The 18,631-nt window shown below is 39.2% G+C and overlaps 1 protein-coding gene across 1 annotated transcript in view; it reads left to right on the top strand.

Annotated features, from left to right (window-relative positions):
• The first annotated feature begins 295 nt into the window (after positions 1 to 295).
• The window catches only part of RSBN1L (round spermatid basic protein 1 like), a 50,859-nt gene continuing 32,523 nt past the window's right edge, over positions 296 to 18,631 (top strand). The window contains exon 1 of the mRNA XM_037518111.2: positions 296 to 877. Coding sequence (XP_037374008.2) covers positions 313 to 877 — 565 coding nt within the window. The 5' untranslated portion in view covers positions 296 to 312. The remainder of the gene's footprint in view (positions 878 to 18,631) is intronic.

The raw sequence follows: 18,631 nt of genomic DNA, 5'->3' as shown, positions 1-18,631 counted from the left end.
ACACTTCACCGGGCACCCGGGTTCAAGCCGGCGACACCTCGCACACCTCCCCCACCCAAACCCTCAAGCTCGCTAGACCCCCTAACCGCGCCCCGCGGAGCAGTGACCTCCAAAGCGGTTCTGCTCGGCGATCCCACTCCTAGAGTTCAACTTTCGCACCTTTGATTGGCTCTTGGAGAGATCCCTCAGCGTGGCTCGCCCAATGGAGGGCCCGGCCGGCAGCCCGACCGCCCCGCCCTCGCCCCGCCCCCCGAGGGCCCGCCCCTCCCCGCGCCCGGGCGCGGAGGAGAGTAAATACAACAGGAGCGCAAAATGGCGGAACCGCCGAGCCCAATGCACGGTCCCGCTACCGCTCCCGCCGCCGCCGCCTCGGAGAAAGACCCATTTGGCAAGCTGCAGCCCCCTTCCCGGGACCCGCCGGGCCCTCTGTCCGCCAAGAAGGTCCGGACTGAGGAGAAGAAGGCCCCGCGGAGACTGAACGGAGAAGGGGGCAGCGGCGGGAACAGCAGGCAGCCGCCCGCGGCACCCTCGCCTCAGAGCTATGGCAGCCCCGCGTCTTGGAGCTTCGCGGCTCTGGCTGCCGCCCCGTCGCCGTCCTCGGCTCGGAGCAGTTTCTCTTTCTCCGCTGGCTCTGCGGTCCCCTCCGCAGCCTCCGCTTCCTCGCCTCAGCCGCTGCCGCGCAAACTGCTGGTCCCTCCTACGCCGCTGCGCGCTCAGCCCCACCAGCCCCAGCAGCCGGCGGCCGCGGCCGGCGCCAAGCCGCGCAGACCCAAGGAGAAGCGCGAGAAGGAGAGGCGGAGGCACGGCGCCGGCGGGGCGGGCGAGGCCGGCGGGGCCGCCCGCGAGGAGAACGGGGACGTGAAGCCGCTGCCTCGAGGTGGGCGCGGGGCCGGGCCGGGCCGGGCAGGGGAGGGGGCCGGGGGCCGCCGCGGGGCCGCGCGCGCCTGCCCGGAGGCGTCGGGCTCTGGGCGGGAGGCTTCGCGGTGGGGAAGGGAAGCGAACCTGTAATTTCGGTGGCAGAGAGGGGAAGGGTCGAAACCTTATTTTCTGCAGTGTTTCCGCGTCCCCATGAATGCGCCGGAGGATTTACAGAATTGGGGCTTGAGGGCCCGATTAGGTGTGTTTGGCTGCAGCGCGCGAGGGGAGGTTTGATGCTTGGTTGTTTGAAGGTTTTTACGGGATCGCGGAATTCATATTTGTGACACAACCTCCAACGCCAGAAAATGCTGTCAAAAAAAAAAAAAAGGGGGTGTGTGTGGAGAGCATTGGCGTCAGTTGGAAACTACCAGAGGCCTGAGCTTTTCATCCCTATTAGGGAAATGAGGGTAGTTTGCAGGGCCCGAAGTGTGCTGTTTCATAAGGTGCCTCCTCCACCCGCCTCTCCTCTTTATATTAAGTGTTCTTGAGTGGTCCTGTTTGAAATACCACCCTTCAGAGAGAATTTTCAGCCATATTCTTTTTTTCTTGCAGCAAATGATAAAATCAGGAGCGTTGACGAGTTTTTTTTTCCCCCCCAGAGCAAGTGTTTTATCATCTGAAAAAGGCAAATTATTCAATCTCCTTTTCAGATACAGCTAGACGGTTTTATTTTTAATCCTTCTCCACCACCACCACCACCATCGCAGCGCTGGACAGTTTTAAAATGTAGGCTAATTTAATTTTTAGAAAGCATTTCTTTAAAATAGCTGGTCCTATCCAGTTAGCTATTGATACACAATGATCTGACCAAAAGACTGGTTGAAAATTAGATCTTTGTGTGATCAAAAGCTTACAGCACTTATGGTCTTTATTATAAATATGCATTGATAAGTCAGTATTGTGAAAGTATTTTTTTTAAAGGAAAAAGGAAATGTCAAGCATTCAACATTGCTGATCTAATCATAGCGTAGATCTAGAAAGTTCTCTATTTGGATTTTCACAATTTAAAAAATATGCTACATAGGGAGTATGTAGCAACGTTGTTACTTACTTCTTCCTCCTCATTATGCCTGTAGCGAAGCTTTGACATCTAAGCACACCCATCAGGTACTTTGGTGCAAGGTAAAAGATCTGTCAGTTTTGGAGAGTGTTGCTTTTAGGAAAGTGGTTTTGAGCTTGAAATTTACACTACCTTTACTCTGAAATTTTAAGTGGTTAAAAAGCTGTTTTGTTTTAATGGCTACATCTAAAAGTTTTAAGTGTTCGAAAGTCCATTTACAGCTAGGAATCAGTCTTATTTGTGATGTCTGAATGGTGCATTTGCTCTTCTAATTTTTTTGAGGAAGTGAGTTTGAGTATAATATAACTTTAACTGCAGTGGAATGGCTGAAAATAAATAAGCATTCTTTAACAATTTTAGCTTTATGTAGCACATAGATGGCCTTTAAAGCGAAATGACTATTAAAGTGAAATTTAAAACTACGTTCAGAATGCTTCTTTTGAAAGCACAGCTTACATTATTAAACTCGACTATAAACAATGATAACTTTTACATTAAGATGTAAATCTAATGTGGGTTTTTTGAGTAGTGGTTAGATAATTTGCACTATTGTAGGATTTTTCTCTTTTGACAGAAATGCTGTTTTATTTAGGAGAAACTAAAAAGAGTCTCTGGTAAATTTAATCATGAAAATCCTTCTTAATTTGGGAAGTATATCCTTTTGGAGTTCATATTTAGCTGAATTGAGGTTCTGTTTTAATCAAGTAACATGATTCTTAAGAAACAGCGACATTTAAATACTAAAATACATGTATGCCTTTATTATGTATATAATTATAAATATAAGAATCCTAGTTTGAAGTACTGTTATTATTTTTTTGGGCTTTTGATAAAATTTTTAGTAAATTAGTAACCTAGTGTCTTTTTTTTTAAGGTATATACTTTCCTTTAGAGTTGCTCTAAGTTGGGTAATTGGTAGTGTTATAGGGCAACCCCCATGTTTTGTAGTCCTTGGTGTCTTGGATCTCTGGTCTGGGGTGGGGTTGGGGGTCCATAAAACCTGTTTGTGGAGTTTGTTCAGGACATCCTTTCCACCCAACAATAGGATACCACATGGCATAGTTCAGGACTCTCGCCTCAGTTATTCCATAGCTCTTGATTGGATAATCTGAATTGGAATAAAAAAAAATTACTAAGCAAGGAAAATAATCCTTCCTCAGAAAACATAAGACAAAACCGGAAAAGATCTACCTCCCCAACTCCATTAAGCAGTTATACCACTGCATTTATTTGTAATATGTAAGTCTTTAGTTAGAACTGCTCTTTACATTGAACAAATTACTAACAAATTACTTGGAGTAAATAAAAGTATGTATATGAAGGAATTTGGCATAACATTCAGCAAATGTTGAATTAGAACTGTGATGACTCTTTTTTAAATCCCATAATAAATTAAAAGATGGGTCAATCCAGATAGAAGTATCTTTGATGGTAGATTTGAAAGTTAAGAATCATGAGCAATGGGCCTCCCCTGGTGGCGCAGCGGTTGAGCGCTGGGCTGCGAGGCTGCCCGCAGCCTCTGCAGTGCTGGTTCGTTCCCCGGCCACCGGCGAGGATCCCACGGAAAAAAAAAAAAAAAAAAAAAAAAAAAAAAAAAAAAAAAAAAAAAAAAAAAAAAGAAAAAAAAAAAAGAATCATGAACAAGAGAATTATAAAACATACTAGTTTAGACTTATTTAGTGTAAGAGCTGATGCCTTCCTTACCTGAACTCTGAGAGGCCATTTAGTCATAGTGCTGTAACTGCCTTCCATGACAGTTGTCACTATATGAAGGTTAAATTTCTGTCTTTTTTTTTTTTTTAATAGAGGCATGTTTTATTTATTTATTTGTTTGTTTGTTTGTTTATACATGCACTGGGTACAGTCAGAAGCGTGGGAGGGTGAGAGAATTCACCAGAGCCAGAGCAGGGAGCAGAGCAGGCAGAGGGACCGAAGTACACTGCTGAGGGGAGCAGCAGGCAGCAGGAGAGGTCTGCGCGCCATGTGGGACCCTCCTCTGGTGGCCGGGGAGCAGCCGGGGATCGAACCGGCGCTGCAGAGGCAGCAGGCAGCTTCGCAACCCAGCGCTCAACCGCTGTGCCACCGGGGAGGCCCAAATTTATTTCTTATAAAGAGAAAAAATGCAAAATATTTAAAAATTTTAAAACTAGGAAATAATAGCTAGTTTTGGTGCTAAGAAAGGTAATCTATTGATGACTTCCCAACCCACTTTCCTTTGAGACTGAATAAATCATTGAATTGGTGAATATGGAAAGTAAAAGTGGAGGTATACTAAGAATGACAGCAAACAACAGAAAAAAAATCATTACACATACAAAGTGCCTTAACTTATAAAATTTGCATGTCTTCTAGTTTTTGCTTTGCATTTATTAACTTACTTTTTTTCTTAGACAAAACCTGAAGCATTTCACAGAATTTTTGCCTTGAAAGTGTAGTTGCAGAATTAACTCTTATGAAAATAGAGGCTTTTCTTAGAACTGAGTAATTTGGGGTATGTAAACACCAGTGATTTTAAAGGAATAGATGTTCTAAGATTTTTTGAAGTAATTTCTAATTTCACTATTCCACAATTTTACGTTGAATTTATATGCAGAGGTTTTATCATTATGCCCAACTGTTTGTCACCGAGATAATAGTTTAAAATTTTACTTCCTTGTGTAACCATTTGTTTTTCTTGCCGCATTGTTTTCATTTGCTTAGTTTTGTCTGGCAAATTCTTTCTATACCCTCTAGCAGCTCCATAAAATGCTTCTCAATACAATTTTCCACGTGGTCAAATCTGTCAGATAAACTTAACTGTTTCATTTGTTCCTGTAGTCATCCTTTCTGTAGTTGTCCTATTTCCTGCTTTAGTCTGGATTGTTTTTTCTTTATGCCTGTTGCAAAGCTGTCATCTTGGGACTTTCCTTAGCTAACATTCTGGGGATTTCTTTTACTTTTGTTGATTCCCTTTTTTCTGTCTTGTCTTTTTGTTTATTCCTTCCTTTTGGTTTCCTACACCAGTGCTGTGAAAGAGTATATTGGAAGTATACATATTTTTAATTTTATTTTTTACCCTCACTCTTGACTGTTTGGCTTTGGGAGATTTCTATATTGGAAATCATTTTCCTTCTAAAGTTTGGAGGTGTTCCTTTATTGCCTGGCTTCCAGTGCTGATAGTGAGAAATTTGATCTCCATAGCTGTCTTTTGTTCTATGTGGAAGATTTCAGCCCTCCCACTGAATTTTAACATTTTAGCTTTAAAACAATTGAAATATAATTGAAACATACAATATTACTTGTACTATTTAATGATCTGATGTGTATTTTTTTAGAGGTGCAGGATTTGAGAGGATTAACCAGAGACAGAATGGAGAACTAAACAGGCGGATTGACTGAAATACACAGCTGAGAGGAGCAGCAGGCAAGACAGAGGAGGTCTGCTGGGCCATGTGGGTTCCATCTCTGTCCTGGCTAGGGATTGAACTTGTGCTGTAGTGGCTGCAGATAGCTACATAGTGCTGAGACTTAACCTCTTGCACCACCAGGGAGGCCCCCTGATGTGTATTTTTTATGAGCTCTTGTTTTTGTTTCTATATTATAGCATCTTGTTCCTTTTTCATGGGTGTAGTATCTTCTGTTATCTTTTCAGGAATATTATAGTTTCTTTGACATGTTCTTTATTCCTCGCATTGTTATTTTTCTCTAACTTTTTTTCTGATTTGCGTTTTTTTTGTTGTTGTTTTGTTTTTGGTCTCTCTTTCTTGGAGATTTTCTTAAGATCACTGTAAACTGTACCAGTTCTTTCATACTTAAAAGTTCCAAAGCTAATTGAAAGCTCACTGGGCATGCATGAGCATGGCTTAGTGACTAATGAACTCACATGTTTTAATCTTTCTTTTTCCTGGGGAGTGTGTAAGAAGATTTTTAGTTTCTTCAGATAAAGCCCCTTCATTTTTCTCTCTGCCTCTTCGTAAGTGGAATAATGGACAGCAGATGGGATTGGCAGAGGTGATGAGTTTAGATGGCAGGCTTCAGTGCTGGGTGAGGGCAAGAAAGCTATGTTTAACAATTCAATTTGTACATTTTTACTTAGTCTCTGTTTTCGGACTGACATTTTTACTCCCTTTTTGGGTGCACATTGCCTCTGAGCCTAGAACCACTCTGAATCAATTTTGCTGGAGACCACACTTCTAGTTCCTTTAGGAGAGTTGGGGGTGAGAAGGCAGAAGATGTTCTGCCCTTTTATCTTTCCCACTACCTCCATTTTATAAGCCTCTTTGAGAAACTGTAGAGTAAATAGGATTGTCTGTCATCTCTTCTTGTAAAGACTTATATTAACTCTCAACTATACCAAATTATTTACCATTCCACCATCAGCTTAAGCCTTTTTATTTTTTAGAATTTTTTTTTATAAAAAGATTTATTTTTATTTATTTATGCATACAAGAACTGGGGTCTAGGCCAGAGGTGCCAGGGGCGGGTGGGGGGCAGAGGTGGTGGTGAGAGGATTCACCAGAGACAGAGTCGGGAGCAGAACAGGTAGATCTACTGAAATAACACTGCTGAAGGGAGTAGTAGGCCAGACGGGAGAGGTCTGCTGCACTGGCAGTCATGGTGATAGTGCTGAGACTTAATCCCTAAGCCACCAGGGAGGCCCTCCGTTTGGGTAGGTTTTTCAATAAGAGATCTTAAATTTTAGCCTTGTTTTGATTTGTTCCTATTTGTATGACATTGATCAAGTCCCTTATTATTTTTGAGCCCATATTCATCTGTTTAATGGGATTGGTAACTTTCACAAGGTTATTGTGAGAGTTATATGAACTTGGCATATTGTAAGCATTTTAAAGGAATATTAATTTCTCTTTTCCACCTAACACATTAGAGACATATAGTTTCACAAATTCTTATATAGCTGTAACTTGTTTATACTTTCCCCATTCCTATTCTGGTTTGTGGGAATTTGTTGCATTTGTTAGCATGAGGCACACTAACTTTGTGGAAAAATTTATATTTCAGAGTTTAAATTTATTATACAAAGTGTGATTAATTTTTCACCATCCTCAAATGAATTAAACGTTCAAATAAACTACTTGAAACAGGGTATTGAAAAACTAGTAAGTTTTAATTTGTGTTTGAGTAAAAAAATATAAAAGAATAAATATAAACGTTGCTTATGTAAAATCTTTGTTGTGAGTTATTAGGGAGAGTTAATAATAAGAGTTTGATCAACTGAACTATTATTTTTTAATAACTTCAAACATTTTCATTTAAATTTTACATTGCACCTGTTAGATTTTCTTGAATTTAGATTGAAATTATATTTTTATGATGAAAAGTTTAATTAACACGAAAGATACCAAAACAGTATAATGAATTCTGGGTATACCCATCACTTTGCTTTCACAGTTACCAACATTTTATAATTCATGTTTCATCTCTTTTATTCCACTTATTTTTATTTTTGGCTCTAACATTTTATTTTTTTATTTTTTTATTTTTTAACAGACACCTTATTTATTTATTTATTTACTTACACAAGCACTGGGTACAGTCGGAAGCGCGGGAGGGTGAGAGAATTCACCAGAGCCAGAGCGGGGAGCAGAGCAGGCAGAGGGACCGAAGTACACCGCTGAGGGGAGCAGCGGGCGGCAGGAGAGGTCTGCACGCCATGTGGGACCCTCCTCCGGTGGCCGGGAGCAGCCGGGGATCGAACCGGCACTGCAGAGGCTGCGGGCAGTTTCGCAACCCAGCGCTCAACTGCTGCGCCACAGGGGAGGCCCTGGCTCTAACATTTTAACATATAATCCAGACACATCATTTTATTCCAAAATAATTAGGATTGAATTTTTTTCCATTGCAGAATTAATAATAATGCTTATGAAATTTCAGTAACATACGTGTGTGTACATTAAAGAGTGATTCTCCCCTAATCCCAAACTATCATTAACAATTTGGTATATATTGCTTGTATATTTTTTTGAGTTAATTCTTTTGAAAAAATTACTTTTTCAAGTTAGGGTAAAATACACAAAACATAAAATTTACTGTTTCATTCATATTTAAGTGTGTACTTTAGTGGCATTGTGTACATTGACATTGTGCAACTATTACCACCACTCATCTCCACAACTTTATTCATAATCTTCCCGAATTGAATCTTCATACCCATTAAAAACTGACTTTTCGAACCTCCCTGGTGGTGCAGGGATTAAAGACAGCGCTATCAAGCTATGGCCAGCCACTGCAGGATAGTTTGATTACCTGCTGGCCAGGAGCAACCCACATGGGGCAGCAGACCTTTCCTTTCTCCCCTGTTTCTCCCCTCAGCAGTGTATTTCAGTAGATCCACCTGTTCTGCTCCCTACTCGGTCCCTGGTGAATCCTCTCACACACACCCCTACACACCTCTGGTCTGTACCCCAGTTCTTGTATGCATAAATAAATAAATCTTTTTTAAAAACCCAACAACCTGACTTTTCATTTTTGCCCTATTTCCTAACCCCTGGCATGGACCACCATTCTGCTTTGTGTCCCTGATATTGACTATTTTAGGTACCTGTATGAGTGGAATCAAAGTATTTGCCCTCTTATGACTGGTTTATTATCAGGTTGTTTTTAATTCATCCATGTTGCATCATGTATCAGAATTTGGGTTTTTTTGGGGGTTGAATATTACTTCATTTTATTTATGTTCTGCATTTTGTTTATCCATTTTATCCCTTGATGGCTACTATGAACATGGATGTAAAAATATCTTTTGAGTTCCTGCTTTTGGTTTGTTTGGGTATGTACTTGAGAGTGGAATTGCTGAATAATAGTAATTTTTTTTTTTAAGATTTATTTTATTTATTTATGCACACAAGAGCTGAGGTGTAGCCCAGTGGTGTGGGGGGTGGAGTGGGTGAGAGCATTCACCAGAGAAAGAGTGGAGAGCAGAATAGGCGAATCCACTGAAATACACTGCTGAGGGGAGCAGCGAGTGAGAGTGAGAAAGGAGAGGTCTGCTGCACCAGGGTTAGCTCCCTGGCAGGGGATTGAACTCTTGCTGCCATTAGCTGCCAATAGCTTCACTGAGACATAACCCCTTGTGCCACCAGGGAGATCCCATAATACTAATTCTGTTTTTAATAATTTTGAGGAAATGTCATTTTCATAGTGAATGCATTTCATAGTGACTGCATTTCATAGTGACTGCATCACTTTACAGTCCTACCAACTTTGCCCCAGGAATAGGAAAACTCTTTAGTATCAGAAAATTAAATAATAAAAATAAGCAAAAAAAAAGTTCCCCATAACAGCTAAGTGAAGCAAATGGTTGTGAAGTCAGCCATCTCAGCAGAGGAAATAAAATATTGGGGCTTACTGGGAGAATAAAAGGCATTTATTGAGTGTGTCCCATGTACCATGTTAATTAATATTTTTAGATTAAAACTTGAGTTTTTCCTAGCTTGCTTGGAGTTACATAGCGAATGTATAAAGAATTTGGATCAATCTCGTCTCTGTCAGGTTCTGAGAATAACTGCACAAAACTACAATTAAGTTTTTTTCATTACACTAATAAACACGAAGAAAGTAAAGATGAACTTTAAAACTTTGTTATTTCTTAGTTAATAACTTTTTATTATAAAACCTTTAAGCATATTAAAAAGAAGTTGGAAGAATAATACTATGATCCTGTGTAGCTCTCTCTTAGATTCAACTACTTTTAATATTTTATCATATAAATGTACTGCATCATTTGAAAGTAAATTGTCAACATTCTGACACTTCATTTTACAGTAGTTCAGCTTTCATTTTCTAAAAGTAGACACTTGGGCCTCCCTGGTGGCTCAGGGGGTTAGGTGCCGCACTATGAAGCAATCTGCAGCCTCTGCAGCACAAGTTTGATCCCTGGGCCCTCCAGGGAGAAACCCACATGGTGAGGCAGACCTCTCCTGTCTCGCCCACTGCTCCCCTCAGCAGTGTGTTTCGGTTGGTCTGCCTGTTCTGTTCCCCAGTCTGTCTTTGGTGAATCCTCTCACCGCCCCGGACCTCTGGCCTGTACCCCAGTTCTTGTATGCATAAATAAATAAATCTTTAAAAAATGATAATGAAAAAAAAGTAGACACTTGAAGCACAATAACATTAAAACACTTGAGAAGGGATTAATATAGCCAGTCCATGTATAGATTACTCCAAATCCCCAATTGTACTCCAAACAGCTACATCTCTAACTGTTCCACTCATTTTTCAATTATGGCATTGAATATTTGAAGATAGCAGTTCAAAATACCTATTGGCTTGCATTTTCCTATGTACATAATTTTTTTTTTATTTTTTAAAGATTGATTTATGCATACAAGAGCTGGGGTACAGGCCAGAGGTTCGGGGGGAATGAGAGGCTTCACCGGAGACAGAGCGGGGAACAGAACAGGCAGACTTTATTGAAAACACACTGCTGAGGGGAGCAGTGGGTGAGTCAGGAGAGGTCTGCTGTGCCATGTGGGTTGTTCCCTGGCCAGCCGGTGATCAAACTCATGCTGCAGAGGCTGCGGATTGCTTCACAGTGCTGTGCTTAACCCCTTGTGCCACCACGGAGGCCCCTAAACACATAATTTTTAAACAGTTGTTTTAGTATGGTGCAATTTCACTTGATCCTTTGTATTTCTTGTAAACTCAAAGTTAGATATAAAAGTCTTGAATAAATTCAGATTAAGTAGTCTTGGTAATAATATTTTATAGGGCCTCCCTGGTGGCCTAGGGGTTGAGATTCAGCACTATCACCGGTGTGCGGCCTGAGTTTGATCCCCAGCCAGGGAGCTAGCCCACATACGACACAGCAGACCTCTCCTGTCTCACCTACTGCTTTCCTTAGCAGTGTATTTCAGTGGATCCACCTGTTCTGCTCCCCACTCTGTTTCTGGTGAGTCCTTTCCCCCCTCCGCACTTTGGCCTTTACTCCAGTTCCTGTATGCATAAATAAATAAAAAATCACCTTTAAAAAATATATTTTATAGGTATACTTCATACAATATGTCATCAGGAGGTATATAATATTCAGTGTCCCGTTATTAACAATATTAAATTTGAGCACTTGGTTGAGGTAAGCACTCTCACTATTACAATGATTCATTTTCCTCTTTGCATTTAGATTGTAATCTGTGGTATAATGCTTTGTGAATATTCAATTCTCTGTCTTTCATTTACTACCTTTAGTATCAACTAGTGATACACCTTCCTGATTTACCCATTTTATTGGGTGTTAATATTAACTCCATTATTTCTGTATTGCAATGGAATTAGTCTTGGGGGTGAAGAATCAAAATAAAATATGAAGAATCAAAATAAAATATTACTTATATCTGGATTAAAATGTGGTGACCTATTTTTGGGGTTACCAAAGTAAATACCAATCCATTGGTATGACCAGAAACTTAAACATTTTTCTTGAGTTCTTAATTCATCACAGTTTGAATTTTGGAAAGCTGCTTGCAGACTCCATGTTGTTAAAGATTGATTGTATCTGTCCAGTTACAATTGGTAACCTATTATAATATTGATAACATGGGCCAAAAGCAAAAAGTCTTTATTTTTTTAAAGATTTATTTATTTATACATACAAGAACTGGGGTATAGGCCAGATGTGCGGGAGGGTGAGAGGACTCACCAGGACAGAGTGGGGAACAGAACAGGCAGACTGACTGAAATACACAGCTGAGGGGAGCAGCGGGCAAGCAGGAGAGGTCTGCTGCACCATGTCTGTAGCTCCTTGGCCTGGGATTGAACTCCTAATGCAGTGGCTGTGGATAGCTTCATAGGTTGCATTTTAACCCCTTGCGCCACCAGGGAGGCCGTACTTATTTTCTTGATACTGCTAATTTAAGCAAACTTTTGTTAACCTTTTAATAGAAAGAGTTTGCATTTTCTTTAGCTATTCAGAACCACTTTTGCTGTTTTAACATGTGGAACAATATTTTGGAAAACATATCATTTTCAGTCTGAATAACTGATGAACTTTATATCTTAAGAGAATAAATACTCACCGTTACTCATTTTTCTTCTTTGACAATAATGAAAATATCAGAATTAGTAAATTATCTAAAGCTTTTGCAAGATAATTTTCAAGCTAATGTGTATGTGGGTGCACGTTCAACTAGTTAATAAACTTGAGGACAGAAACAATAAGAATAGTTAACATGTAATTTTCACAACTTTAAAGTTTAGTGAGGTATTTGGTTTGTATAAATACTCTATAGAAGCTCTGGAAATTTAAGTAACTTGCCCAAGGATATAAAATAAATAATAAATCTTCCTTTCAGATCTTTGGATAGTCTGGCTTTAGAGCTATGCAAATTGTTGTTAATGTTTTGAAATCTCTTTCCTGTATCTTACATTGTGAGGTAGTTTACCAGGTAAATGAACTGGGCTTTGAAGGCTTTGAAGTATAGGATTTAGGTAAATGGAGATAATGGAAACAGACTTGTTAGGCTTATGTAGCAGAGGATGATGTGAGCAAGATTGAAAGATGGAATGTTCAGTGGTCTGTGAATAGACCATTTGGCTGCAGTTGGTAATTTTGTACAGAGTTGGGAGATAGACTTGTATGGCAGTTGAAAGTCTGCCAGTCTGCCTTCTATTTGCCCAGGATAAGGAGTTTAGACTTCATCCTATGGGTAATAGCAAGGCAGTTTGTTCTTTAAGTAGTGTAATAATATTTTCAAGTTGTCATTTTAAGAACATTAAATTCATGGCATTGAATAGGACAGATTGGCTGAGAAAGAAGTTAAGAGATAGGGATGTTGGAGATTATTTATAAAATGAAATGATTTTAATGGTAAGTGATTGGTACTCTTTGACATAGAAAGGAAAGCTTTGATTATTGAATATGTAGCCAGAAAGAACAGTTCGTCGATATTTGATAGATTCAGATGTAGAATATAAGCCTATTATTGAAAAATTGCGGTTTAGGCCTACAGAAGAACTAGTTTGAAAAGATGGCTATGAGAATTAAGATACAGGCAACTAAGTACTTTATATAAGTTCTGCTATCAGATACAACAAGGGTAAAGTTTTAAAATGTTGTTTGTAGGACAGATTCTGTTCAGCGTGTCTGAGTATGCATTTGTGCAAAGGAGCCTTTTAAAAGTTCCCTTACAGGAGACCTCTCCTGTCTCACCCGCTGCTCCCCTCAGCAGTATATTTCAGTAGATCCACCTGTTCTGCTTCCCACTCTGTCTTTGGTGAATCCTCTCATCCCCCACATCTCTGGCCTACACCCCAATTCTTGTATGCATAAATAAATAAAATAAATCTTTAAAAAAAGTGTCCTTACAGTAGCAGACAACAATGGTTGCTTTTACCTGTGAGCCCCAGCTATACCCCATTTTCTTTATCTCTGTTGCTACTATTTTAGCCTTTTGTTTAGTTTTCACAGTACTGTCTAATTTTGCTATTCATTTTGTTTTCTAGTGTATTGTTAACACTCTTCAACTCTTAGTTTATTCCAAAGTTTTAGATCTATCTATTCTATTTCCTATTTGGCATAACGCTATTAGATATTCCATAGAACTATGAAGTTAATATATTCAAACCAGTCTTCCCTACCTATATTTGTCTTGCTATATACATTCCTTATTTTACTGTCATCATATATCCAGTGGATCAAACTTGAAAAATAGATTCTGTAATTTTTTTGAGTGCATTTTGTGTCTTAACTAAGAGAGCTTTACCTAACTCAGTGTCACACAGATCTTCTCTTAGGTCTACAGCCATTTAGGTCTGTGGTGTGTTTTGAAAACTTTTGTATGTGAGGTTTGAGTCAAGGTGCCCTTACTCTTATTTTTCCCTTTGGTTAGCTGGAGAATTGTTTTGTAAAGTTCCCCCATTTCTGTAATTCCAGTGGGATTTTCACTAAATTTATGAATTAAATAAGGGGCAACTTATAATCATTATAATTTATACTTTAAAACTACATGTTTATCTTTACCCCTTTAAAGTTTCTTTGGGGGAAAAATAGATGACTGAATAAAGAAGATGTGGTATATATACATGATGGAATACTATTCGGTAATCAAAAAAGATAAATTCCTGCCATTTGCAGTAACGTGGATGGAGCTGGAGGGGATTATACTCAGTGAAATAAGTCAGAAGGAAAAAGAAAAATATTGAATGGTTTCACTCATAGGAGGAATATAACAGAACCAAATAGGATCGAGGGGAAAAAAGACAAAACTAGCAGGCAACTATATGTTGGAGACATTCAGCAGGGGAGGGAGAAGGATTAAAACAGGGGTGGAAAGATAAGAAACTATGGTGGGCCTCCCCAGTGGTGCAGCGGTTGAGCGCTGGGTTGCGAAGCTGCCCGCAGCCTCTGTAGCACCGGTTCAATCCCTGGCTGCTCCCCGGCCACCGGAGGAGGGTTCCACATGGCGCACAGACCTCTCCTGCCGCCCGCTGCTCCCCTCCCGTTCTGCCTGCTCTGCTCCCAGCTCTGGCTCTGGTGAATTCTCTCACCTTCCCGTGCTTCTGAATGTACCCAGTGCTTGTATCAATCAATCAATCTTGTATAAATAAATAAATAAATTTAAAAAATAAAGAAACTATGGTGATGGTGCACGGGTGACTTGGTGGTAGGAATATTACAGGGACAAACATTGTACAAAAATGAACAATAATGTAAAATATATGTGTGTGTGTATATATATTTAAATTTCTTTGGGCAGTGTTTGTTTTTATTTTTTAAAATTTTGGAGTTATATTTTCACTCTTCCATAGGTGTTCATGCTTCACGTATCCTCCATTACTTTTGCCAGTTCCCTATCTCCTTTAACCTATCTCTTCCTCCCTTCCCCCTGTTCCCTCTGGTTACCAGTAAATTTTTCTCTAAGATTTGTTTTTGTTGTATATGTTTGCCAGTATGTGTTTCTTGGTTATTTCACAAATACATGAAACCATCTGATAGCAGTCTCTCACTTTCTGACTTATTTTACTTAGCATAATTACTTTGAGATTTATCCATTTTGTCCCAAAAGACCCTTCCTCACCATTTTTAATAGTGGCATAGTCCATAATTACTTTATCCATTCCTCTGTTGGTGGGCACTTAGGTTTGGTTCTGTGACTTGGCAGTGGTGGACAGTGTTGCTATGAATATAGGATTATATCAGTCTTCTCGTATTAGAGTTTTTGTATTTTTTTTAAGTAAAGATTTATTTTTACTTATTTATGCATACAGGAACTGGTGTGTAAGTCAGAGGTGCGGGGCGGGTGGGGGAGAGGATTTACCAGAGGCAGAGTGGGAAGCAGAACAGGTGAATCTGCTGAAATACACTGCTGAGGGGAGCATTGGACTAGACAGGAGAGTCTGATGTGCCATATGGGTTAGCTCCCTAGCCAGAGATCGAACTCATGCTGCAGTGGCTGTCCATAGCTTGATAGCTGAGACTTTAACCACAGCGCCACTAGAGAAGCCCTAGAGTTTTCATATTCTTGGGTAAATATCTAGCAAAGAGATTGTTGGATCACATGGGGTTTTTTTCTTTTTTTTTTCCTTCTTAATAAATCTCCATACTGTTTTCTGTAGAGACCATATGAATTTGCGTCCTCACTAACAGTGGATGAAATTTCCTTTATTTCCCACATCCTTACTATTATTTATTGTTTCCATTGTTTTTGATATGCGACATTTTTTACATCATTATTCATTTTTAAACAATGGTTGTTTCCCCCCACCCCCTCAGGTGTAGTCCCCACAGAGTTTCCTTCACCAATGCACCCGTGCACCATCACCTCAGTCTCCTGTGCTCCTTCCTCCCTCCCTCTGATCCCTCTCCTGCCTCCTCCCCTGCAGTATATCTTTGATTTATAATTGTCTGTTTTTGCTTTGTTGTGTTTTGTACTGTTATTATTTTTTTACACTGATGTCTTATTTGGTTCCGCAGTATTCCTGCTATCAGTGAAACCATCCAATATTTTTCTTTTTCCTTCTGGATTATTTCACTGAGCATAATTCCTTCTATTTCCATCCATGTTGCTGCGAATGACATGAGTTTATCTTTTTTGATTGCTGAATAATATTCCATTGTGTATATATACCACATCTTCTTGATCCAGTCATCTATTTTTGGGCATTTGGGTTGTTTCCAGGTTTTACCTATTGTAAATAGTGCTGCAATAAACATAGGGCTACAGGTGTTCTGTTGAATCAGTGTGCTTGTGTCCTTTGGGTAGATCCCTAGGAGTGGAATTGCCAGGTTGTATGGTAGCTCCATTTTTAGTAGACTGAAAAACCTCCAGACAGCTTTCCATAGTGGTTGGACCAGTTTGCACTCCCACCAGCAATGTAGGAGAGTTCCTTTTTCACCACATCCTCGCCAACATTTGTTGTTGCTTGTTTTTTTGATATGTGCCATTCTTAGTAAGTGATATTGAACATTTTTTCATGTGCCTGTATGCCATCTGAATGTCTTCTTTAGAAAACTATCCATTTAGGTCTTTTGCTTATTTTTTGGATTGTCTGTTTTGTTGTTGTTATATAAGTACTTTGTATATTTGGAAATTAGGTCTTTGTGAGATGTGCAAATAATCTCCCATTCTATAGGTTGCTTTTTTATTTTTGTGGTTCTTTTGTCTTTACCTTCTTTTATATGTCCCTAAAATTTATTGGTATTTACTATAGATTGAGTTTTCTTCTGATATTTTGTTTATTTGGGGGGAGTTTTTTCATATTAGTAGTATATAAGAAAGCTATTAGGTCTTCTGCTTAATTTGATACATAATTTTATAGCATTGAAAGGTTATCAATTGTTGATAATCAGGAGCAGATAGAATTTCTAAGATACCATGTGATATTCAGGAAGTCATTTCTTTGTGGTACTTCAACCATGTCCCAGATCTCTATTAGTAGAATATGAAAAATAACTTCACAAGCATTTTTAGTACTTAAATGCAGTGGCATGACAGAATAACAAAATTGGTTTTATATCTATATAATCCTTGCCTTTTAGTAACTTAGACAATCTAGTAGACACAAGGAAAGTGATGATATTTATATATTTAGTATAGTAAGTTACATGCCACAAGACAAGGAAAACTGTTTTAGTACCAGTGGGAATGAGGGTGGGCATTTATTAAGAAAATGTGGTTAATAAAGGGAGAAGAAGGGATGCTGTGGGGAAAGGAGGGGATGTTTGAAAGAAACTTTCAAGGACTGTATGACAGGATTTTACAAGATGTAAAATAGTTCTAGGTAGAAAGCATATATAGAGTAACATTCATGGAGACTAGATAGAAAACTGTGCTATCTAATGTCACAGAAGCTAAAGGAAGAAATAATTTCCATGTGTTTGGTTCTTTATAGCTCTGACATAACATTGCTAAGTATCTCTAGCCTTTCACTGATAGATTTTGAAATATCTGTGTTTTATAGACAGATTCTGAAGTCATTGCATGTCTTATACATACATAATTTACCCAAAAATTCTTTAAATTCTTTTTCATTAACTATAAGACTTTGTAAAAGCTACATTGCCTATTGTTTCATAACAAATTAATCTAAAACTTGGTGACTTATAAAAACTATTTTATTATATCTGATGATTGTGTATCAGAAATTCCAGCAGAATTGACTCAGTGATTTTTCTGCTTTAGTGGGGTTGACAGGGTTTGCTCAGTGGTGTTAAGTTGGTGGCTGAAAGTTTTTTCTGGTAGGTCCAAGATGATATCATTTGCTCCTTTTTTTTTTTTTTTTTTTTTTTAAAAGATTTATTTATTTATTTATTTATACAAGCATTGGGTACAGTCAGAAGCGTGGGAGGGTGAGAGAATTCACCAGAGCCAGAGCTGGGAGCAGAACAGGAAGAAGGACCAAAGTACACTGCTGAGAGGAGCAGCGGGGTAGGAGAGGTCTGCGTGGGACCCTCGCAGGTGGCCGGGGATCGAACTGGCGCTGCAGAGGCTGCAGGCAGCTTCTCAGCCCAGCGCTCAACCACTGCGCCACCAGGGGAGGCCCTCATTTGCTCTTGTAAGAGAACCTCACTCCCCTCTTCTCAGTTATCAGTAGGGCCTTTCCATACGATCTCATCATCAGGATAGTTGTATCTTGTACATGGCAATTTGGAACTCCAAGAGACTTGGAAACATCGAGACTGCTTATAACCTAACTTGGGAAGTCTGAACTAGTTCCCCCTAAACATTTACTTGTTTTGTGAAATTTCAGTAAGAGCACATTCTAAATTGGACTAAAATAGAAGAAACACAAGTAGGAGAGTTAGCTATTAATATTAGCTAAATACATAGTTTTTAAAATTTAAATTTTAAAATTTTAAATTTTAAAATTTAAAACACTATTTGTATGGAAAACATAATTAGGAGTGTGTAACAAGAGCAGTGGTTCCCACGTATGTTGTTGTCATAAACCAGAAAGAACTGTATGATTTACTGTTTGCTGTATAGAGTTTAATTTTAATTAAATAATATATATCATTGTGTAGTGTTAATTTTGAGGTCTAGAATGCCCCAGCTTGCCTCTGAGTCACATTTTATGTGACAGCTGTAGTTTAAGATTCAGTGACTAGAATAATTTAATTCTGTAACCTAGATACCAAGTATATTGTCTCACTACTTCATATCTGTATTTTACAATATAAGAGGAAGTCTTGTATTTCTGTTTTAGAGGCAAATCTTTCCTGGTAGG

Source organism: Talpa occidentalis, unplaced genomic scaffold, assembly GCF_014898055.3.
Source record: "Talpa occidentalis isolate TD23 unplaced genomic scaffold, MPIMG_talOcc4v2.1, whole genome shotgun sequence".
In the NCBI taxonomy this organism is placed as follows: domain Eukaryota; kingdom Metazoa; phylum Chordata; class Mammalia; order Eulipotyphla; family Talpidae; genus Talpa; species Talpa occidentalis.
The sequence above is the reverse complement of the archived record's forward strand: the minus strand, read 5'-3'. Positions and strand labels throughout refer to the sequence as shown.